Source organism: Xiphias gladius, chromosome 22 (genome assembly GCF_016859285.1).
Source record: "Xiphias gladius isolate SHS-SW01 ecotype Sanya breed wild chromosome 22, ASM1685928v1, whole genome shotgun sequence".
Taxonomy (NCBI): Eukaryota; Metazoa; Chordata; class Actinopteri; order Istiophoriformes; family Xiphiidae; genus Xiphias; species Xiphias gladius.
Window position 1 is genome coordinate 27584854 of NC_053421.1, and position 25396 is coordinate 27610249.

General features: G+C 41.4%; 1 protein-coding gene across 1 annotated transcript in view; it reads left to right on the forward strand.

The window, feature by feature from the left end:
- The window catches only part of bbs9 (Bardet-Biedl syndrome 9), a 176859-nt gene that overhangs the window by 20561 nt on the left and 130902 nt on the right, over positions 1–25396 (forward strand). Inside the window, 9 exon segments of the mRNA XM_040116605.1 lie at positions 251–335; positions 1504–1687; positions 7126–7255; positions 9378–9559; positions 10075–10151; positions 10243–10296; positions 10405–10541; positions 17043–17072; positions 19913–19953. Of these exon segments, the coding sequence (XP_039972539.1) occupies positions 251–335; positions 1504–1687; positions 7126–7255; positions 9378–9559; positions 10075–10151; positions 10243–10296; positions 10405–10541; positions 17043–17072; positions 19913–19953 (920 nt within the window).

Consider the following 25396-nt stretch of genomic DNA (forward strand, 5'->3'; position numbering starts at 1 on the left):
AAGTAGTAACTGAACAAAGTTGAATGTCCAAGAAACTAAGATATAACGTTGACAAAGGTGGTCAAATCTATGGATCTATGAATGCACCTATATTTGATAAATTTAAACATCCTCCATTTGTGTGCAATAACAGCTCAGAAAACAACTTACAACATATCAAACAGGGTCGAAAAACAGCACACCGACACTACAACAGCAATTTGAATGTGATCCACAGACATTCTTAAGTTGGTGTCTCTCTCATTCTCAGATATGAGACTCTGGCCGTGGCCACTGAAGCAGAGAGTCGACAGGATCCTGACCTGCCCCTCAAGACTGGAGGCAAGAGGTTGACGGTGAGTCCTTAACACAGCACCTGCCAGAGATGTACTTAAAACTGACAGTGTGTGTACAGTCAGATTGTGTTGTCGATATCTGTCAGGAATTGAGTTTCACCCAGAAATGTTTGGAATTTTGTTTTCCCAGTCAACAATAGAGAATTTTTACTTATTTATTTTATTTTTTTTGCATTTCCCCACTTTGTCACTTGGTTAGGTTTGAGTAAACCATCCTTAGCAATGTTAGCACGAACAAACATTATTGCTTTCATCTTGCTCTTGTGCCATTTGTGAATGCTTCTCACCTTGAAAGTAGCTTGAAGTTGATCGGGTGAAATGATTAGTGCTGGTGGAATTTAACATAACAGTGTTATTGGTTGTATGTGGGCAAGGTACAGTTAATGAAAGCTAGTTCAAATTCAAATTTATTGTCATTCGTCTATATACAAGTATTTAGTTGAACAAAATGTAATTCCACTGGTGCCAAAAAAAAATCATTAAAAATATGATAACAAAACTGAACAAAGAGAAATTAATGAGTAAGCACGTCTCTGCAAGACCTACTGTATGTAAAAGTGCAAGTGTAACTGCACATAATACTATTAATAATAATAATAATAATAATGATATTTAATAATAATAATATTTAATAATAATAATAATAACATTGGCAGTAGTATGAAGAATGTAACGGAAACATGTGCACGACCGGCACACATGGCATTTACCCATAAACGTAAATCATACTGATCTTTAATAAGCCTGAATTCTTAATGCTGGATAATGCGTTGAGTTTCAGTTAGGAAAAAAAGTCTACATGACTTTTTAGTGCTCCCGTCTTTCCCACAGATATTCAGTTAGATATGAGCTGTATTTGGATCCTGAATAGAACTTTAGAGTACACAAATATGTGAGTTTTCCCACAGCAGCACAAAAGTGTAAGAGCCGCAAATGCCAATGTCAACAGACAGTCTAAATTCATAGAGCTTAAATCCATTTGTCCAGATTTCTGGCCTCATAAAATGGGAACACCTAAGAAAAGAGATGGATTTCGGTGACTGCATGAACGTTTAATGAAGGGTTTACAGACAGTAAATGTGTCACTCAATATATGTCGTGCTTATTCTTCTGAAATTAAAGAAATGAGGGTAGTGTGGTTGTAACAGGTGTGTGTGTTCTCCTCCAGCCTGACTGGACGTTTGTCCTGGGAGAACAGGCCATGGACCTCTCTGTGCCCTCCTTCTCCCACTCCTCCTCCTCTATCTTTGTCCTGGGTGAGAGGAACCTCTACTGTCTCCGTGACAATGGTCAGATCCGCTACATGAAGAAGCTGGAGTTCAACCCTAGCTGCTTCCTCCCCTACACCTCAGGTAAACCAGGACGCTGGACTTTTAACTTGGGGTTTAAGGAGTGCAACAGATACTGTAACCATAAAGGGATATTTCACCTTTGCAGTCCTTACGTTCCATCTTACAAGATGGAACATAAGGCCCCACTACTGCACACCTGATCCAGTTAAGGACTTAATACTGATTGGAGGAGTAGTACAAATAGATCTACCTAGAAAGGACTAACATGAACGTATGTACCCTTAACTGGATCAGCTGTGGAAGAATAACAACTGAACAGAAACCCATAGGACACAGAGAAATGGAAAGGGATGGGAAACACCGGTTATAGAGTTTTAAAGAGGACATTAAATGTCAATTTCTCTGGACATTTGGACACTTCTATGGACATATTATTCAGCAGTTAAATGTTGCTGAGTGAATGCTTTTGAGTACAAATTGAATTTGGAGGCAGTCTATTCCTATAGAAACACATAGGTGTGGTGTTGGCATCACTGTTCACACAGAGCAGGAGTTCAAAGGTCACAGGGCATGTTATATCATTCTCAGGTAGAAGGCTCACATTTCATAGCCCTTAGCATTTGCCAGTCAATAAGCAATTGCCAGAGATAAAATTGAAAATAGAAACGCGCAAGAAAAGTAGTTGTTTTTCTTGAAGGATGTGGACACGTGACGTTGTCTTTCATAGAACTGAGCACAGCTCAGATGTGTTCATCCATATGATAAGTACAAAGCAGCAACACAAAACTCACCATGCATCAGTGCACCTACCACAACCAAACATCTGAAAGTAAGAGAACAAAATACACAGAAACAAAGCATTCTGTGCAGTGGCCCAATGCCACATGACTGGCTCAACAGGAAGCTGCCTTTGGCAGAACATGATGGAATAACTGGATGTAATAGCTGGAGTAGCCCTGCTACATGCATTAAAATAAATGTGAACAGACTACTGGACAATCTGTAGAACATAAAAACATGGCGCAAGATGAATGGCTAACATACTAAAGGCAGACATGTAAATGTATATGATAGATTGGAATAGATGCAATACATTTGATACTGTGTATCTCCATATATGGTGATTTTTAGGTTGTTAAAGAAAATGAAGGATTAATTGCTCCTTTATGGTACAGGTTGAAAATTCCCCCAAAAATCCCAAACCCTTTTATTAGCTAAAAAAACAGGCTGTTTTTTTTTTGGTTTTTTTTTCATTAAAACTAACATTTTGCACATGTATAACAGTTCATGTCCAAACTGCAGCAAGGACGAAGCAAAGTGGGAAATAAGAAGCTTCTGTAGTAGTTTAGGCATTATTTTTATTTGTTTGATATTTAACCAGGTTGTTTGACCAAATGTGTCGGTTAGAAGTCATTTAAACAAAAAGTTTCCATAATTAAATTAATTTTGTCATAATGAATATTCAGGATATTGAAATCATAGGCATTACTCGAAATAATCCGACAGGTGTGCGTGTGCGTGTGCGTGTGCGTGTGCGTGTGCGTGTGTGTGCGCTGAGTGGTAAAACAATACAGCTACAGAATGTAATGGGTTCCAGACTTGAACACCTCTTCCTGTCACCTTTTGAGAGAGAGAGAGAGAGAGAGAGAGAGAGAGAGAGAGAGAGAGAGAGAGATTATGAACAATGTGATGATTGTACAGCCTTCTACCTAGGAACTTTACTGGTCATTGTATAATGGTTAATGACTCCAGCCTGATTCTTATCATCATAAGCAACACTTATTATCCATTAGAATTATTATTAGAATAATGCTTGAATACAGCAGTATACATGTTCAAATTATAACCCTTTTGTGCATGTTGCAATCAACAACCTTTTTATGAGCAATTTTTTACAGCAACACAACATTTTCTGTCTGTTTCACTTTATGCAACAATGTGCCGTAGAACCATTTTTGTTGAGAGTATTACGCTTGATCTAAAAAACACTAGAGAGCTGGCAGATGGAAAGAGAAAATAAATAAGGATGTGAGGAAAAGTAAAAAATAGACTGGAGGAAGGATCCAGAACGGAGGATTGATGGAGGGATTGAAAAAATGCCCAAGAGCTTTCTACCGATATCTGTTTTCAGTTTGAGAATTAAAATATCTCAGCTTTCAAAGTGCTCACCACTATCTGTTCCAGACATCATTTTGATTATTTAAATTAGTCTTTGAAATTGACTATAAATTCAATACATGATGTGCCAGCGCAAAAAAAAAAAGCAGCTTTTTTGGGACATGATTTCTGTCAACAATCAAAACTGCTTAGAAATTCCCACATGGTGGGAAGACGGACAGACTTCTGAGACCAGGCTGCTGCTGCAACCTTCTGTGTCCATACTTCGGTTTATTGTTACAAGGCCAGCATTTAGTGACTTTATGACTGTCAGAGCTGCCACCCACCATTCAGGAACGGTTATTCTATTTCACAAGGCCAAATAACCATTTAGTGGATCTCTATAGAACCCTCATAGTTGAGAGTGTAGTGCAGAGGAGGATAGATCGTGATCTCTTGAGTGTTTCATAATGCTTTCCTTTTGGCCGCCAGCCTCACAGCTGCCTCTGCTGGATCACTTCCCTCAATCTCCCTGTCTACCTCCCTCTGACTATCTACTCCTTTCTTTCTCAAAAAACTTTATTGGCTTGACTGCTCATCTGAAACACTAGCCAAAGTTCAGGTCCCACATTAAGTCCACAGTAAGATGTGAAAAATTACTTCCTTTGAAATAAAACGATATGATCCAAACTTCTAGAGAAATCGCAAACGACATTAAGATTAATTCAGATTAGGCCCCGATGGCTCACTGGATGGGTCGATGTGCGGTGTGTCGTTATGTGTTACACAGCGCTCACCTCCATTATCAGCAAAAACACAAAATGAAGGAATGACATAGTTTGTGTTCCCCCCTTCGGCAGCATTCCAGAGACCCGTTGGTTTTTCCTCTAATTGTCACTCAGCTATACATAACAGTTTATAATTATTATCTTTTGTAATGTAAAATTGTAACCAAAATGACAGCATGTAGTGGTAGAAATCATTCAACAGCCAGTAAACATTTCCAAAGAACTGAGATGACATTGCTTGCTGTACTCTATCATTTGGAAAGAAAATTTTTTAGGCATTCTTGCCTTCTTTGGTCAGAATGTCGTAGGGAGGCACACAGGGAACATAGGGAGAGAGAGAGGGAAACGGCGGCCGTCCCAGGCTTCAATCGAGCTGGGGACGTTGCGGTTACACGCTATGTGTCTCTGACCACTTTGCTCCTTCAAGGAATGATACCAGACACTCGGAGAGCAGAGAGCAGGAAGAGAGGGAGATGGAAAAGACAAGTAGACAGGAGGAGAGGAGAGGAACAGTGAATCTAGGGGCAGGTGGTAGAAAAATAAAAAGAGGATAAAAGAGAGGGTTAGAGAAAGCAGGTGAGAATAGAGAGGAACATGAAAAAAAGGAGAGGAAGAGCAGAAGGATGAGGAGGAAAAAAGAAAATAGAAGAAAGGAAAACTGAAAGGACCAGAGAAGTAATGGAGCTGAGGAGAGACAAAGAAAAGGCAGAGAGCCCAAAAGAGGACATAAGAGCAGAGGGACTGATGAGTAACAGGGGAAAGGATAGAAAAAAGCAGCGAATGTTTGGGAGATGCTCGACATCAACACGAAGGCAGAACGTAGATTGGACCTTTATAGGTCGTAATTATACTACTGATGCTGAGAGGGAAGGTGTGTGTTTGCTTTGATGTGGCACCAACACACACTCTGTCATTTTGACCCCTGCATTGTACCACCCTGCTCACCGCTGTTACAATATTATAACTTGTGTATTCAACTGTGTGAGTGTGTGTGAGTGTGAGCGAGGTGTGTTCGTTTTGCGTGTGGCCGTCACCTCAGATCTCTCTAGGTGGTAACTGCACCATTGGTGGGATCAACTGGACATGAGGAACTGTGTGTGTATAAGTGTGTGTGTGTGTGTGTGTGTGTGTGTGTGTGTGTCTGTGAAACATAAGTAGTAAAACTCAAGTACTATTTATATTTAATGTTTCTAGCCGTGAGTCACAGGAGAAAGTGTATATGTAACTTCATATATACACCCATAAAAACGGACTTTGTCTTAAAATGAAAGATGAAGATGACAAATTCGATAAAAACAAACCAAATGTGAGATGTAAAGAGATCTTTCTTCTTTGCAGGGGAGCATAAGTTGCACTCATCTTAAAGGGCAATGCCACCCACCACAGGAATTTGTTATTTCTGTGCTCCATGGTTGTTGGATTTGTGAACATGCACCACTGTTTGCCAAAACCAGAAATCATAGACAAAACCCATGAATTTGTGCTGCTATGAAACTGAGGCTGGGTTTCTGACCATAAATGACTAAGTTTAATCATCGCAGCAGAGTAAAGTTTGTACTGTAGTACTGCTAAAACCTGTGCAGCAGATTTTAATCCTCATTTGGGTGTTTGAACTCACAAAGAAATCTGTGTTGTGATTATTACTTTATGAGTTAAAATGAAATGGGTGTGAGTCAGTGGAATGTTCATTTTGGTCCACTTTAGTACATAGTCATACCAATGGAATAACCTCCCCAGGACATACTACATCTGCTCTAACCCTGTACCTGGCACTGATAACATAAACCAATAAATGCAGACAGCATATGCAAATAAATGTGTATTTACATATCTGCATACCTACATGCCAAATGTAAGTGAAAGGAAAGGAAAGTAAGAGAAAAAGACGGTTTTATTTGTCTCACTTTATGAAAGAGCTGTGCATTTTCAGAAGTACTGAATGAACTGTTCTGGGGCACACAAACACTGTGGTGGTCTCCTCCAAGCTGTTGTTCAGTATTTATAGTGGGGAAACTTTATTCACATGGTCATGCTGAGGTCAAGATCTCCAGAAAACAAGTGAAGAAGGGGCCAGGCAGATAAAGGAGATGAAGCTTGGGTAGGGTTCATCTATTTTATTTTTTAGGGGGGAATACAGTAATCCTTGACTCTCTTTACCTCTGTCACACTCATCCAGTCCTGAATTTGCAAAAATTCTTTGAGAAAGTCAGGAAATTTCAGGGCGTTTTAAAAATTAGCTACTAGAAGAATATAAGATGTTATTGTGATATGTTTGTGAACCCTCCTAAGGTTGAATCCAGACTGACAAGTGACAGTAAACAACCAGGAAGGAAGGTAACGGACCACAGTTTTCTGTCACATCTCTTACTACATGCCACAGTCATTCTTTGGTTTCAGTAATGTAGCATGAGCCTCTTCCTACAGGCTTTTTGTACAGTTGGGTTCGTTGTATGTCAGCTCTCCTTGAGAACACGAACTAAATGTGTGAAATGTAATTAGTAAAATGAATTTCACAAGAGGAATGTTTCATAAACATTACCAGCCAGGAACCACCTCTGTGGCCTTGCTCTGTCCTTCTATCTAACAATTCACTTTATTTCTGGTCTCCTCTAGTGACGGATGGCACGACCAACCTGTTGCTAGGTAACCACACCAACATGCTGCTGGTGTACCAGGACGTGACTCTGAAATGGGCGGCCCAGCTCTCCTTTGTGCCCGTGGCCGTCCGCATCGCCAACTTCCCGTACGTACAACCCTCGACAAAACACAGAATCTGATGTTGCTGGTCCCTCATTGTGAAGACAGTGATGTATTTTAGTGAAACAGAGACTCAGCACTGCTACTTCAAGGAAAGACCAGATAAAATTGTTTATCGTTTCCCTAGTAGACACTGTTGCTGTGTATTAGATGTACTAACACACTCACACAGACTCACATATACAGTATGTGAATGTACACTATACACAGGTAAATAAACACGTAAACACAGACACACACACACACACACACACAGATACACACAGCAGATATGTTGTCGTGTTTATCAGCTTGTGAAATCCAGTGTGTTACGTCGACAGGAAATTACCCGACAATGTCTTCCAGCTGGCCAATCGGAGCAGAGCAGGGAGGGGCCAGCTGTAGCCAATAATTTGGCTATTTCCAAACAACTCCAATCAAACCGCAATTTGATAGAATTACAACGCAAAACACAAACATAGCTGAAAAATGATGTGGTTTCTTTGTTTATGTGTGTATGTGTGTGTGTGTGTGTGTGTGTGTGTGTGTGTGTTTTAGATGCAGGAGATAGTGTGTGTCTGGATAGCTGTTTGGTTTAGTTTGAGGCTGTGTTGTTTTAAAGCACTTGATAGTCATCAGTGTGCTGAGTGTGTTGCGGGACACTGCACAGACTGTGGGAGAGGAACACACACACATCCCTACACACAAAACAAATGCTCACAATCATTCCAGCGGCTTCCAGTGGCTATCTGTAATTTAAAGCAGTGCTCCAGGAGTCTTTGCTTTGTTATTTTGGAGGCAGGGTTGAATTTTATTACTTAATTCTGCAAACCACGGATTCAATGGTCATGCTGTCTTTGGGTTCCCTAAAGTGTCCTCACCAGCTAGAGGTCCTCATGAGTCCAAATTTGGACCCAGTCCGATACAGACCAGTGGAAAATAAGAACCTGACATGCATAAATAATTGCCCCCCCCCCCCAACAACGGCAGCAGAGCATGATGCGCCAACAGTTAACGCGGAGTGGTAGTTGAAAGAGCAGCAACAAGTGTCATTTTTTCAGCATTTAGGACACTGGATACGTACATTAGGTGTATTTCAAGGTGATAACAGTTATGTATTATGCTTGGTCAGATTTTGTTACGTTATGTCATCTTTTAGCTTTTCAGAAAAAAAGCTGAAAATCTGTTCAAAAGATGCACTAAACTTTTCCATGGGCCTGCAGGCCTTAATGTTATATTTAATTGACATTCCCTGTATAAATTCCTATAATAGGTGTTGTATCCTGTACTCTTTAGTGTTACATACAGTATGTCATAGCTACAGGTACCATCTCTAACAGCAGCTGCTCAGTGTTTCCTCTTGTCTGTTTGTCTGTTCATATTTATGATCAACAGATTTTCTCTCACAATTGGTTGAACTCATTTTCTGTGAGGGTCAGGGGAGAAGTGTGTGTGTTTTTGCGTGTTTTAGTGAAAGTGAGAGCTGTCGTTGTGAATGTGTGTACGTATTTCTGTAGCAGTTGGTTGTGTGTGGGTGTGGGTGTGGGTGTGGGTGTGGGTGTGAGTTATTCTGCAGCAGTTAAAGTGAAAGTTTTATGCCCCCTCAGACGCCCTCCTGTGCAGGTCTGGAGTCGGCTGCTGCTCTAGACCTGAAGCCCGTGTGTGTGTGTGTGTGTGTGTGTGTGTGTGTGTGTGTGTGTGTGTGTGTGTGTGTGTGTGTGTGTGTGTGTGTGTGTGTGTGTGTGTGTGTGTGTGTGTGTGTGTGTGTTGAAGCCCCACTAGACTAAAGCTAAAACACATCTGCAACTAGTTAATACATACATACATACACACACACACACACACACACACACACACACACACACACACACACACACAGTTAAAATCCCTTATTGCATCATTTAGCATTTCCTCATGCTCTCCCTCTTTCCATGTCGTTCAACACAAACCAATACTGAACTTTGCATTTTGTTGTCCTCAGAGCATTAAACAAACCGTACAGCAACCAGCTGCTAATGCTGAACTACACAAGGAATTTTAGGCACAGGTTCGTAACACCAGATGAAAGAACTATTTTCACGTCGTTAACTCCTCTCCTCTCCTCTCCTCTCCTCTCCTCTCCTCTCCAGGGAGTTGAAGGGAGTGGTCGTCAGTCTGAGTTCAGATGGTCACCTCCTCTGCTCCTACATGGGTACAGACCCCTCCTTCTTCTCCACGCCCAAGGTGGACGCAAGGGAGGCAGACTATGAGCAGGTGGACGCTGAGATGAAGAAGCTGCAGAAGTTCATCAGAGAGGCCACCAGGACTCAGGGTAGGAGACTGGAGCCTAAACAGAGACTCTGCAACAACTGATTAGATCACTAGCACTGGAGTCCCAATAAAAGTCACTAGAACTGTGCAAAACCAGATTTCAAACTCCTGAAAGGTGAAGATACTTCAGGATGTCCTTTAAATACAACCACTGGTTCTTGGGGGCCACTCCAGTACCTCAAATTTTTGCCAGATTAAGACCTTAGCTCAATTACATCTTTTTTTAAAATTAATGTTTACTTGATTTACTTTTTTGATGAACTGAGGAGTCCTTCTGTCCACAAATGTTCATCACAAATGATCTGACTGGGTTTTCTGACTGTTTGTCTGAAAACGCTCAAAGTCGGAAAAACTTCACATTTAAGTAGCTCTTATGAGGGAATATATGGTATTTTTACTGTTTAACTGTCATCGATTCATCCTCTACAGACCATAATAGACCTGTATTTGTGAAATTTCAACTGTTTCAGCATCATTAGTTCAATTTTTTGGGATAAAACTCAACTGTTATTTCAGACATCCTGCCAAAAACTGACGCTGAGGAGGACCTAATTGTAACAGCTGCTGTGTCCGCCAGCATGGACAGCCCCTCGGTAAACACACACAAACACACACATTTTCTACCATATAATCACAAACACAGAGATATGGTGGAATCATCAATATTTTTGTCTCTGGCTACAGCAAGCTCTGATCCAAGATATCGATGGTCTGCCCGTACCTTCAGTCACCGTACAGGTGAGCTGCGGTCATGCACTGATGACGTGACGTACTGCGAGACCTGAATTTGTCTTCTCTGTTCTTCTGATCTTGTATCGTCTCACTTCATTATTGTTCTCTCTCCAGGTGAAGGTGAAGGCCAGTTGTGTCTTACAGTCCTCTAAGCTGACTGTCAGCGTTCAGCCCCCTCTGGCCGTCACTCAGGACCAGTTTGTCCTCGCGCCCATGGGTCAGTCGATCGCAGCTTTTCTTTCTGTGTGTGTGTGGGCTCGTCTGATGGTGTGTGTATTTCTTTAAATTTGTTTCTCTTTATCCTTCTCATTGTGTCCAAATACACATGCCACCCAAAGTTTTCATTTTACATGTGTTCAAGATATTGTTTCCATCCCCACTAGTTTAGCAGAACATTAGCAGTTTGTAGCCTGCTCAGTTTTCCCACTGAAACCTTCGCTTCAGGATATACAGTATATAATACACCTTTGAAGTTTAGCAAGAGTTGAATAAAGCTAGAAAACAGGCACTGTACATAATAATCTTCAGCTGCTTTACTGGCTGTTTTAGGTAAGTTACATTCTCGGACAAACATGGAGTTGATGACTGATTGCGTCCACCCACAGTTTACCCAAATTAGCAAAACATATTTTCTTTATTTATGCAAGATGATATCTGGTGTATTTGCTCAGATTTTGAGATATCTGTTTCAGAGATTTCTGCCTCTACCCAGGATTTTGTGCACCATGAAGGGATAATTTTTTAAATAAGGTTGCCTCTGCTAATCTCCGAAGAAATGATTACACTTTTATGAATGATACTTGTTAAGCTTCAAAGAAAATGAGGCTCTACATCACATAGCAAAGAAGGGAATTTGATAGTTTAGTGAGAATGCAATATTTAGACCATTATCTAGTGACCTGATAACTAAACAAATCTGTATGTTTTAGTTTAGCAAGTGACATTGATTGCTCTTTCGTCACATCATATGGTCTCTAATCACAGCAGCAGATTACAATTTCAGGGGAAAAAGAAAACCTTTTGAGCTTCTATATGTTGGGAAAAAGTGGGAATTAAAATACGTTGTTTTTTTTTTTCCAATGTGGGTGAACTAACCCCTTTAAATCGTGACTGAAAAGTAATGAAGGAGAGGGTCAAACAGGACTGAGGACAAGAGAAAAGACATTATGGCAGAAGGAAATACATGTTTCAAAGAAAATCTTCAACAGTCAATATTTTTGTTAAGAAGGGTTGAGCAGTGGTAGTGGATTTTAAGAAACTGCCTCAGGGGAGAGAAAGAAAAAACACCGTATCATAGAAACTGAAGAATTCAAGGATGAATCATAAGGAGAAAACTGAACTAAATCAAGTTTATTTGAATGTAATCCAGTACTGAGTGCAATATATGCAGCTGTTCTTGTGTAAGATCTTTCATCATCCGATGTCAGCAATCGCTTTTGTTTTTCCCAGCCTTTCTCTTTCACTCACTCTCTCAATCATACATACACACACCCATGTGTGCAACACACATTTTTCAGCTTTTCTCCTCTCCCTCATCACATCCTCCTCCACAGTCTGAACAGACACACACTCACACTGGCAGTAACTGACTAAGTGAGTAAGAGGTGCGCGTCTGCATGTATTTGTTCAGCTCTTATCAGTCTTTATTCAGGGTGTTCTGTCGTCTAGCTGTTGGGGAGATTCGGTCACCTCGACCAGACGGCGGTAACTTTGATCTAAATCACCCAGACACTACGCACACACAACCTTATAACCCCAAACAGTGATATCTGCTGTCGGCTCATTAAAAGAATATCCTCCATCCTGTAACACACTGTTAACCATTTGCTTTGAGCTGTTGAACCACGCTGTACGTCCTCCGTTTCCTCTGTTTGACTCTGTCCACCTTTTGTGTGCCTGGAGACATGCAAGTGTAAATTTACAGTGTGTGTAATGTAAACCAGTTAGGGGAGGCTTTTTATCAGAGGCTCCTTATAGTACCATGGCACCGCACATTTTTAAAAATCTGTGGCCCCATTGGGAGGGAAACCTCTAACCCTGGCAGTGTTGGTGCCTTGCACTGCCTGTTGGTCTACATATGACGTGGGAGTCCCAACTCTGGCTGTGTTGGATCAACACCTACAGTCTTTCTTAGCAAGACAACCAAACTAAGGGTGTTTTCAAACCTAGAGACTTTGGTAAACTCAAAATATTCCACCTAAAGCCGGAGGCCATGTTTCGCATTCATTAACCTGCAGTTGGCTCAAAATGGTTCACAGTCTGGACAGTGAATAACGTGAAGTGAAGATTGAAATAATTAGTGAAATATGTTAACCTCTCACACTAGGTGTGCGCCATTTGATGGTGCTGCTGCGTTAAGACAGATCACGTTTCCAGACCTGATCGGTTTTAATTGCATTTTGTGTGCTAGCGGAGCTGAAGCATCAGCATTAAAATAAAGACAAGCGTCCTGTTTTAAAAAATTCCATGTTTCACAGGTATGATGTAGATGGCACACAGTCTTGGCACGGATGTGCATTTCACCATCAATCCATGTTTGAACAGGGTTCTTGTGTGTGAAAAACAAACATACAATTATGACTCTTTCAAATGGATCCTGGACCAACTCTAACAAGACCCTGAGGAAAAAAATGTAGCCAAGTGTGAATAAACTGCTCCAAGCATGGCTGGTGTGAGTGTAGCTCTACTATGGCAGTTTTATCTTTGTATAAAATTTCTCACCTAGAGTGACTTCCAGTAATTGCATCAGCAGTATTACTTTGAATTCCTGATTTACATCCCAGACAGGTAACTTTCTCTCGTCACTACAGGAATGTCATTGCTTAACCACATTACCTTTTGTTGCTTGGAATGTTGCAGTTTATAATTTAGGAACAAAACACCATCATCATATTGTCGTGTAATTAAAAGAAGTATCACTCTGGGGGTATAAATATTACTATAGATTATTTAGTATAAGGTCAAATGTCAAATGAAATGTTTCAGGTTACAGTAACATAATGTGGACAGTTATTTTCAAAGAGATTTACACAGGCACAGAAGCTGGATAAGCACCAGAAAAATGTCATTTTTTTCCTCCAAAACTGCTCCCTACATTTGCTGAAACCATCATACATCACAGAGGCGTACTCTCCCAGTTTTTTGAGAAGGACCAGTATGGATTGCTAATTTATTAAAGATTTGAACGGCTTTCTCAGGCGAGTGGAACACCATCCATTTATTCTGAGCCCTGAATCAAACTGACCACTGCTTCCCCATGATTCATGATGCGTCTATGCACAAATGTAATGCCTTTTGCATTCTTATCTGTGAATATACTGTACATGAACTCTGTAACTGTTAACGCAAACATGATGATCTTTTTGCACAACACACAACTGTAAATTCCTGTGTCAGTTTCCTATTTCATATCAGACTTGCATCTTATAGTTTGACATATTTTATTCTCCGAATGTTTTGTATTTATTGTTTTTTGGCTTCAGCGTGTCCATGTCCATATATTTAATGAGTAACGCCTGTATTTCCTGTGCCCTAACAGTTTTAATCTACACATTTCCGCCATATTTTCATTTATACATTGAACCAAACCTATAATGTTGGGACCGTAGATTGTGTAAGTTTGCAGAGCCCTCATTTGCTTTTTTCCACTCACTGTTCTGGTCAGACTTGTTATCTATTTATTTATTTTTCTGTTTCTACATTTTTTTTTTTCCTGCTACAGCAGATCTGCTTGCGGTGATTATTATTTGTTAAACCTAAACACTCACATTCAGTGTGTTTACATGCACTTACTGTAAATAACCGTCATGTATACAAGAAAATAACCATCATACAGTATATATGAGAAACCTCTTTTCTGTAATTGGAGCAGGAGACCTACCTGATTTCCAAGGGTGCCCGGGTTTGCCCTAGTCGTTGATACGTGCTTCGTGTATACTCTAACCACAGCGTCCCTGCTTTGAAAAAACAGTCAGTGGTCCCACCTGGAAATGTGGGTTTTTTTGTTATACCGCTAGTGGTGTGGTGTTAAATGAACATTGCTGATCACACGGTCAACAGTGAACATTTACTACTTTTTACAAGGCAGTTTACTGTTAAGCATACGGGTACAGTAACATACTGTACGTTACATGTGCGTGGAAGTCATGAATTACTTGTTTCTTATGTATAATTTCCCACCTCATGAATTAACATAAACCGTAGGCTGAAGAAAAACTTCGGAAAGTACTTTGCATGAGCAATGACAGCTTTAATGTCTGGATAGACAGGGAAAAGCAAGCCAACAGAACCTCAAACTTAATCAAAAGTAAATTCATTGAAGAAAATGCCAAAAGTTACGAAAAAAAGGCTTTGGGATTGGTCTGGTTGGTTTGGTTTTTTTTCTTGGCAGTAGCTCTCAACGATTCGTGTTTATATGAAAGATCAGAGGCTGTGACTCACTGCACCATCACGTTTACACCACTAAAGAGGGGCTTTGTTTACATGAGTTTAGGTAGCGGTGAAACGGATCAAATTCAGAAGCTTCTGTCAAGCAGACACACAGATAGTTACAGAGACACAAACCAACGTCATGTAAATACTTACACATGCATATCCATGGGCACATGAGCATTAAACACATCCACATGTCACCAACCGATGTACACACACACACTAGAAGTAAAGTATGTGCGTGTGTGTGTGTGTGCGTGTGCATGTGCGCGCGTGTCATGCTCTTTTGTCTCTGCAGAAAATTGGCGTTGCCTTTCACTAGTCAATCAACAACTCTCTGCCGCGAAACATGAGAGCTACAACACTGACACCCACTTTCTATTCTTTCTCTTTCTCTCTGTCTCTCGTCACCTCCTCCCCCACCTAAGTCACCCCTCACTGTCTCAGCTCTGGAGCACCACCGGGACCACCGTGGCTGACCCCAGTGGTCGTTTGGCCCCAAACCAAGTGTATCACAGGGAAAATTAGGAAAAAATTAATGCCGGGACTTGGCTCAGAGGAGCTGAATCCCAGTCACACAGTCAGAGTTTACTTTGTGATTTTGTCAAAAGAAAATTGCACCCCTGTTTGCGGATTGCAGGGGAAGTGGCTGAGCTGCAGAGGGAAGACTGCATTATGTTTTTATTACGTCTTGTCAGACCACGTCGGAAGGCAAAAGTAGTCATGGCTGTTTTTGAACGGCCACATTTGAAGACGTAGTGAAAAGCTGGCCGTCATAGAGACAGAAGGGACATGATAGTTGTTCAGATGGGGATAATAGTGCATATTTTTACTCCTGGAAGGCATTCAAAGTGTTGCGCTCGGTGGTACATGTGAAAAGTGATGGGAGCAGTTGTGTAAAGAATGAAAAAGAAGAACTCAAGAAAGAAGTTCAAACCCTTCATACATTTTACCCTCTGCACTTTTGGTCAGTCACTGTTTGAAGGTGGGTTCAATGTCGGAATGTCTGTTTTGAAAAGTCACGGAAATTATTTGGACACCCCCCCCCGACCCCTCTAAACCGTGGCTGCAATCTAGAGAAGCACCAGCAACACTCATAACAACAACACTGCCGCTGTCTGTTTTATCATCACTTCTTCTCTTACTGTCTCTCTGACTGGCTCAGTCTCTCCTTCTTACATCGCAACACAATGTACATCTTTCCACACACTTGGACATATGCAAACACACAACAAACTACATGTACAAACACACACACACACTTAACTGTCACTCTTACAAGATTCATCTCCCTGAGAAACAGAATATGTTTTGTACTTCTACTACAGCTGCTATGTGTGCGTGTGTGTTCATGCATGTGTTCGCGTGTGTGTGTGTGTGTGTGTGTGTGTCCCATGTGTCTTTGATTTTCTGGCTCAGCGTGGTGCATCCATTACATACTTGTCTGCGTGCGAGTGTGTGTGTTCAGTGTAAGTGTGAACGTCAGCTCCGGTTTATTTCCAAATATCTTTCCTGGGATTTGTCACAAAGCACTTTAGACAAAACAAAAGACAATAACAGTGACGATGCCTGTGTGCTTGTGTGTGCGTGTGGTGTGAATTGTTGGGGGGGTTGGTTGTGTGAGGAGGAGGAGGAGGGAGGAAGAGAAGGGGAGGTAGTGCCTTCTGACTTTTATTGTTATTCCAGTTTTTATTCGTCTCAGATGGCGACTCAATCCCCTGTTCACTACACACTGCCTCCTTTGTTCTGTGTTTCTCTGTTTTCTACTCTCACTCTCTCCCTCGCTGTCTCTACCCTTTTCTCTTTCCATCTATCCATCTTTTCCTTTCTCTGCTTCCTCTCTTTCATTTGTCTTTATTTTTCCCTCTGCTTCCTTCTCCTTCCGTGTTTCACGCTCCCTTCCTCTACCGCCTGTCTCTCTTTAAATCCCATCCTTTCCTCCTCTCTGTGTTGGTCTGCAGCGCCCTTCTTTTCCTTCATCAATCATGCACACAGTACATATTCAATCATTATACATGTTTATGTTCCTCAAAGTAATGTATTTCATCCGTGTGGCATCTCGTACTGGTGCCTATTATTGAACAATCTAAAGTGAAACCAAGCCCTTAATTAATTCAGCAACAAGGTTACCAGTCTGGTGTCATGTAGAAACTGGTCATGACTGCAGCTGTAATCAGCAGTATTACAGGGGTATTGGCAGCCTCAGTCCACAGTGATGGATCAAAACAAAAAGCCATAGGTGGACTAAATCTATCAGGTTCATGTTTTTATAAAAGCATTTTCTTTACTATACAATGTGTTTTGTTTGTATTTCAATATAGTTTCATAGACGGTACATGGCCGTGTGTTAAGTAAAGGGTTTTATGTGCACGTGTACGGTACATATAGATTGTGTGAATGTGCATTTAAACGGTTTATACTGCATGTGCAGTTCATTGAAGCATGAACCATTTCACCAAGGAGCCAATGGAAACTGGTGTCAATTCACCACAGCAGCCATGTTTCCATTTTCCCTAACCACAAAACTGATTTTCACCATTTGTGTGAACTGGGTCCGCTTCATTTTTGCCGGTCATGTTGCCAAACCGGCATGCTCATCATCATACATCATATGGAGCTCTAACCAAAACATTCAAATCCAGTAGAGAAACCGACGTTTGTTTGAATTCAGAAGAGTTTTGAAAGGAAAACTCCATTCTTCTGTATGTCGGACATTCGCCAAGTGGAGGACAGGTTAGTTGTGTTTAAGGACAGACCCTACACAGTGATCCGACCTGATCCTGACCTGTGTTTAACACCACACCGATGGTCACCTCAGATTCCCTTGTTTGCCTCTGGACCTGCCAAGATCTGTGATTACACACACACACAAGTAAAGCCGTGGCAGACCAGGAATGTCTCACAACAAATTTACCCTCCAGATTCGTTTTTCTCTCGATGTTTTGCTTTTTATATTATTTGCACATGGCAAAAGAAAGGATAGACACACAAGCGCACACATGCCCTTTTCCCATCTCCTTGTGAGGTATAGATCCACATCTCCACCCCTCTTGACCTGTAACCTCCTCCAAACAGTCAGTAGTCGGTTTAACCTGAGCTGTCAGTTACTATAACCTGAACCCTGAGGGTAGCTACGGCACATGGTGAACTTGAAAGAGGTAGAATCAAACAAGGATTCCCAGGGCAACGTCGAAGACCAAATCTTCACTAAAACACCAGCTCTACTCATTGCACTCCCTACACTAATTCAAATGAAGCTGGCATCTTTTTGCACCTCTCCTCCCACTGTTTCACTGTGCACGCTGCCCCAGGCACAAAAATTTCAAACAGATGAGTAAAGTGCATTTCAAGGTCAGCACATTGCCAACTTGAAGTAAGACAAATGTTGCATGTATCAGTCTTTGCACCGCCATGAAAACAGAGCCCACAATCTTCATTAACATGTCAGGTTCTCAGCGTTTAGAAAATGTTGCAATCTCCTCTTCCTAATTTTTAAATTTATCTTCTTATTCCCCCTTTTTTAACTGAGGGAACAAACAAATTTGTTGTTCTTTATACCTGCTTTTTAAATTTAGGAATAAAATACCATTCTAATATTAAAAAAAAGTGGGGATGGGGAAGTAGGGAAGGAGGGAAAACAGGGAGAAAAATAAGAAGTGAAAGTAGAGGGAGAGAACAAGGTAGAAATGAAGAAGTGCTTATGTACTTGTTTTAAAGTGGCTATAATCGATTTTTGTAACAAAAACCGGTCACATGGATATGAACCTGCAGAGAATTATTAGCTGAATCTGCAGCTCCCCTCGGCTTTACGGAGCTTTATATTGAGCTTCTGCTCATTGTTTATCCATCTGGCCTCCAACTTGACTGCTTTGATTCACTCTCACCGCTCTCACAGCGTGGTTTTCAGCCGCAGCAGGCAGCTGTTTTCAGAGGAAAAGCTCTACAACAAACAGACAGATGCAGTTGGAGAACAGTCGGTGAAGATAGTGCAGCATTTAGCGGCTAGAGAGCCACATATTTCCCTTGGTAGTTAGTGGAGACCAAAAACAGAGCTACAAGAGAGGGAATGTTGGACTTAGATTCATCATGACGACACAAACACCAGATCCGGATGAAGGATAATGTTGCACTGTAACGTCTGGATGTGGAAATAGGCAAGTGTTGGCTAACAAGTTCACCATATCAACTTAAACGGTGATAATTTGTCAGTTTGTGTAGTTTTTGGATATTCTTTCTAATCCTACGTACACACAAAGTACACTAGGCACTATGTCAACAAAGCAGCCGCGTACGCATTCTTCAAATTGAGTATATAAATAGCTGTAGAGGGGAATTCACTGAGAAAGAGAAGGTGGGAGAGAGGGGAAACAGCAGGAGAAGACTTGTAAGGACATAGAGGAGAGGTTGATAAATGTGAAGAAGAGATCTCTTCAGAGAAAACAGAGGGAGGAGCGAGGGATAAATAAGGTGCCGAAGCAATGAAAAGGTGGCAGAAAGTTAGAAAAACAGAACTGATGAGGATGAAGAAGGAAAGTAGAGATGGAGAGAAGCCGAGAAAGAGGAGGGAAAAAAGGAGGTAAAGAAGGAGAGGTAGTAAAGTGGGGGATTTCAGACTCTTTTGTGGACGGTGTTTTTGTTGGCAGTGGTGTTAATGGGCTAATGTGACTGAGAACACAGGGACCAGTCTGAACAGTCTCACTGGGTCGGACCTCCAGGTCACAGAGACCGACATGTTACCTTGAGCTCCCAGGTTCAGCCTCCACTGCAGCCCCCTGACCTGTCCAGATGTGCCTGAATCTACGAGGATGAGCTGAAGAGAAAAGAGTAGGAGATGGATAGAGAGACAGGGAGAGAAACAGAGAGGAGGAGGGATTACTTTGTGTCTTCTTGGTGTTGTTTGTTGGTGTTAATGGGCCTGGGAACACTTAGAGCACTTAAACCAGTCTGACCAGTTTGACCTCCGGGGCACCGAGGTTAAAAGCCTTCTGCTGACAGACAGAATGACAGGGAGCGAGAGAGCAAGGAAAGAGGAGAGGAAGAAGGTAAAATGAAAGGAGGGTAGAAATAATTGGAAGACGCAGCAAGGATGCAGAAGAGAGGGAGAAAGGAGACAAAGGTGAAGAAACTGAGAGAACACAAGGATGAGGAAAAGATTGAAGAGCAGGGGGTGGGTGGAATCTAGTTATTGGAGCCTGACGGTAAATATTACTGACTGATTTTGGATTATTACAGGTATCGTGGTAACACCATAAATATGTAACAAGAAAGTGCAGTAAAGAAATCCCAAAAGAGCAAATTTCCTAAGTTTGTTATAGTCATGTATTTTATTTTATTTTTGTGGCGGCACCACTCTGGCTCAATTTGCAGCTGCTGGTTGGCGCTCTGCTGCCATTCTGGTCGGAGTATCAAACGTCCACTGAATGCGTTAGCAAAACGTCCGTCCGCGAATGTAGGGAAATGGCTGAAATTAATATATAATCATGCGTTTCATTTGTTACTAGTGTCTGAAAACATATACAGCGGAGCTTGTTTTTCTTGTTTTTGGTTGTACAGTCATTAAGCCTACATATAGCCACTAAGGTTCGAGCTTTTTTATTTTCATCAAACTATACAGAATTGCAAAAAATTAAATGCAGTCAGTGAAACGATATCTGTTGGTCGTTCCCATCGCTCACACCGAAGGAAAGAGCGAGAGGATGAGATAGGTACGAGAGGAAGCTGAGAGAGACGGAACATAAAAGGGAGAATGAAAAGAGGAATTGGAAGGGGATGGATGGCAGAGAAGGTGCTGAGTGTGGGAGACGGAGAAGGAGGAGGCAGAAAAGAGAAGAAAGGAGAGCGGAGGTCATGCTGTCAGGGCGTCTGACCGAGTGTAGAGAAAGTCTCTCTCTGCCTTTTATCATTTATCTTCCCTTCTGTCCGTCGGAGGGGAGGTGTTGTCGTCTCTCTTTTCTTCTGTCTCATCCATCTTGCCTCCTCCTGCTCTGTCTATCCTCAACTCCAGAGGACGTGTCTCGTCTTCTCTGTGTGTGTGTGTGTGTGTGTGTGTGTGTGTGTGAGATGAAGAGGGTCAGTGAGGTTCTTTACAGTTCTAATGATCGCATTTATAAATTCACGATGTTACACACTGTCAGAAACTTCCAGATATTTTCAAACACACTCTGTCTCCCCATTTTCAGTCATTACACATGCACTTTTTCCATTAGGACTCATACACACACACACACACATACTTGGGGTTCAGTCACCTGTAACCGGCCGAGCTCAGGAACATCACGCCCCATTTCACCACCACACCGCCCTGTGTGTGTGTGTGTGTGTGTGTGTGTGTGTGACTTCATGAAGCCATTAGCTGTAATATATCCTTTCCTCTCTGTCTCTATTTGATCCTGCTTTTTCTCTCCAGCTTGTTGGCTCTCTTTCTCTCTCCCTCTCTCTCTCTCTGTTAGTTTTGGGGTATTTGAAGGGAAGCTACAAGTCATCGCCTCTTTCTCATGCTACATATAATTTCAGTGTTTTGTGTGTGTGTGTGTTCACTTGAATTTGAGTTAAAGTTCTGGTTAATGTTGTTAATCCTCTGTCTTCACCTTTGCCTGGAGATGGTTAGCGTAAAAATTGCTGTGTGTGTGTGTGTGTGTGTGTGTGTGTGTGTGTGTGTGTGTGTGTGTGTGTGTGTGTGTGTGTGTGTGTGTGTGTGTACATTAAGGGGTCTGGTTAGTATTGGGTTTGCTGTATCCTGTGCTGTCCACACCTCGAAAAAGCTGACTCTTCAAGTGTGTGTGTGTGTGTGTGTGTGTGTGTGTGTGTGTGTGTGTGTGTGTGTGTGTGTGTGTGTGTGTTTCATTGGCTGCCCTGTTTCCTTATCCATCGTTCAATGTCATTCTTTAAAGAGAGTCGGAGTAAAACTGGAACATCTGTTCTAGAAGCAACAAAACTTCACTCAAAATTACATTAACCTTTGTAGTAAGACAGATTAGTCAAAGGGGAACTCCGGTGATTTAGTATTGCACGTCCATACGGTTGTGGGACTCACAAGAGACGGATTTAAGTTTTAATCAAAGCAGTAGAGGTTGAATTTTAGCCCCAAGTTTGGGTCAAGCTCATAGAACAGTGAATGCTACACCTTCCATAATGCAAGTGGATAATGCGGGGCTTTCTTTGACTAATACAAAATCTCAAACCCAGTCCAACTTTGGTGACGTCCTCAGATTTATTTTTTCAAAACTATTTAGAGCTACAGAAGACTTTACAAAGCTGTTGTTGCAGGGTGAGTAATACTCCTTCTGACAAACAAACTTCAAGGAGTTTTCCTGTGAAAAATCAAGCCTTGGAACATCACACTGCTCGACGGTTTGTCGTCCAGTTCACTCCATTTGTCTGGACAGGAATGGCAGTTGTTTTCTAATGATGTGATGCTGTTGTTTGTTTAATGTTTTTAGCAGACTTTAACACCATTCCGTGCAAGCAACATGATAATTAAGTTACTCTACCGATAACAAAACTATACTTTACAAATTCTTCATTTCAGTCAAGGAATGAAGCCAAAGTATTCCACTATTGACTGGTGTCTACAGGCGGCCATACAAACTTGCAAAAAATGCAAAATTATTATTTACATTAGAAAAAACAGACACTGATAAAGGAATAAACCAGAAGACGGCTGCTTTCGGTACTTTGGACACTCTGTGCCACAGACGCATTGTTGTTGGTTATGGATCCAATCATGAACCCCAATGTCTCTGGTTCGTGTCCAGACAGGCACCTTTGTTGTACGTCATTCCCCCTTCTCTCTCCCTCTCCACTCAATTCCTATCCCCTCTCTTCTGCTGGCTGTCCAATAAACACGTAAAATGCCCAAAAAATATTTTGAAAAAAAAAAAAAATGCCTGCATTGACACATTTCATGCTGCTTTCCAAGTGTGTGCAAGTTTAGTTCCAATCAAAATCTTTGTTTTAACAGGATACTCACTCTGACAGATGGGTTTTCCAGACAAACTGGTGGTAATGAGTCTCTGTCTAACACAGAGTAAATCAGTCAAACTTCACTCTGAACTTGTTTTCTGCTCTAACAGCGATGATTGTTCACTTCTTGAAATATTAGAAACAGCATCTGTTTTTGTTCAGTAAGGGTGTTGACGTACGCATGCTCTGATAATGAAAATGAACTGACAACGCTCTATGCATAACCATAACAACATGATACACTTTGACAATAAGACAAACATGCTGTGAGCTGTTTGATACACTGAATACATTTCTTTTAAAAAGTTTATTTAAGCGTTAACACTTTCTTCCTCCAACAGCACTGACAGGTGACTGAGCGCAGATTGCTTGTACAAATAACTTGAAATTCAAACAGAACTACAAACAATTGTGCACTGAACGGTGTGTATGTATGATATATATCATTCTTTGTTCAGGCCAACCTTATCGACGGCTTGCAACTTGCTTATTCGAGGTCGATAATTGTAACTACCCTCCCGAGTTGAGGTTACAGAGAAATACCAAGTCGGCTGTGTGATTAGCTTAGCGATGAGCGTCCGTCACACACCAGTCACACGAACGTTCGTCCAAACACTGACTGTTGCCAGCTTGACTTTCCATTTGAGATCTAGCCACCTCTTGTTTTTTTTTTTGTGTTTTTTTATTGTAGCTTAAATGCCTTTTTACGTTCGTTCGGCTTAAGGCACAACACTTGTAGAATCTCTCTATAAGAACTGAGAAAGATGGTGACTGATTGAAGTTTTTAATTTAGTGCAGCCCTTTTCGGTTTCATCCGTACATATAGCCACTATCACCTGACCGCACATTTAATTTGTTGTAAAACTGCTAGGACGTGTAACATCATTTACAGACAGTAACCGTTTCTAAAGGCTGGCAAATACTTAGAATGGAAAACTAGTCTTAAAACACAAACAAAACATGAGACTTTCTGTGACAGCATTAGCATTAGTGTAAATGACATTATGAAGTTAGTTATAGCCTGAACTGGAACATCTCATCCAGTGTATCCAGTGTTCGCATCCACTGTAACAGTACTGAACGCCAGCTGCTGACAGAGCGCTGACTTGACGTAAGGACATCTGGGCTCTTTCCAGACAAACCCAGTTCATCCCCCTGCTCCTTCCAGGCATCTGTTTCCCAGCCCTGCAATATTTCTGGAAGATATTACTTTTCCCTGCAAACCAACAAAACCGCTCTTTATTTCAAATGTCACAGACATCCCTTTTTTAAAAACACTGATTTCAGCATTCGTTTTAAAAGCAGCTCATGAAAAAAACATCCATGTTTTCATGCTATTGTTTCCCTTGGATTACATTTGCTTTGGCAGGCCTCTGTTGGTGGAACAGTTTCTTCTCCCCAGAAGCACATTTAATGTGAAATGTCTGGAAATATTTGGAAGTGTTTCTTTTTTGTTAAGCTTTATTGTGATGCTAAAAATAGCTGAAAATAAGAAGTAAGTCTGGAGTATTTCAATGAGCCTTGGAAGCCAAGCAGCTGCGGGAGAGTACGTAAGGGGCCGATCTCCTGTTTTGGAAGGCACCTCTTAGACTGGAGGTAGACTTAGAAGAGGTATATAATAGGTTGGAGGAAGAAGAGGCACGACAGGGTGGAAAAAACAGAGGTGAGGTACACTAGGAGTTAGACAAGGGGAAGCAGGTAAGGAGGTGAGTTATGATCGGTGAAGGGAAAAAGAGGAAAAAATGTACATAAGCTTGGGTGGAGACAAAGGAAGAGAGGTATTTTAGACTGAAAAGAAAAGAGCAGGAAGTGGAGGAATGCCAGGTTGGATATGAGAGTGGAGGGAAACGGACAGGACATGTTTTCTAAGATGTGGACCTGAAGAAGTAAAGTGAGGACATATAAAGCAGTCTGGGACTTGGCTGCAGGGATTTGCTCCCATTCAGCCACAAGAGCATAAGTGAGGTCCAGCACTGACTTGCAGTCGACGTTGCTGCTCATCCCAAAGGAGCTGGGCGACGCTCTGTTACGTCAGGGCTCTGTGCAGGACAGTCAAGCCCCAAACTGGGAAAAATAGGACCTTCACAAAATACAAATGCATGTCTAACGACGAGATTTCCCATCACCGGAGCTGAGGCCCAAACTTTGAAAATCACTCTCAGACCAAAAGTACACAATGTGTCCACACGCTCTTGGCCAGATCATTTACATTGTGTTGGAAGTAAATAGGCTGCTGTTATTGCAGTGTCACCTCACTTGTAAACCGCTGCAATAAAACTGCAGCATATGTAACATAATTTCTTTTTTACTACTTATTTTACAGCTTTTGCAAAGGAGTATCTCCGGGAGTTCCTTAAGAGCCGGTTGAAACGGACATCTCCTAATAAAGTCATCAAAGTGCTGTTAAACCGATGGTTATATGTAAGATAGATGCCTGAAAAACCTTCCAGCCAGATTTGGCCCAGTTCTAACCGATGCACAGGTGTCTTTTCACCTGCAAATCACCAAAACCAAACCAGCTCGCCGAATTATGCTTGTAGCAGTAGTAGTGGCAAATTTCAACTTTTCAGATTTGAAAAAAAAAAATTGTTTATTTTTTCCAATTGCTGTGCAAGAAATTGTCGACTGATAGTTATATGCTAATAAATTAAGCCTGTAAACCAATTCTGCTTGAGGCTAAAACTACTACACTGCAGTTTCACATCCGTTTTGT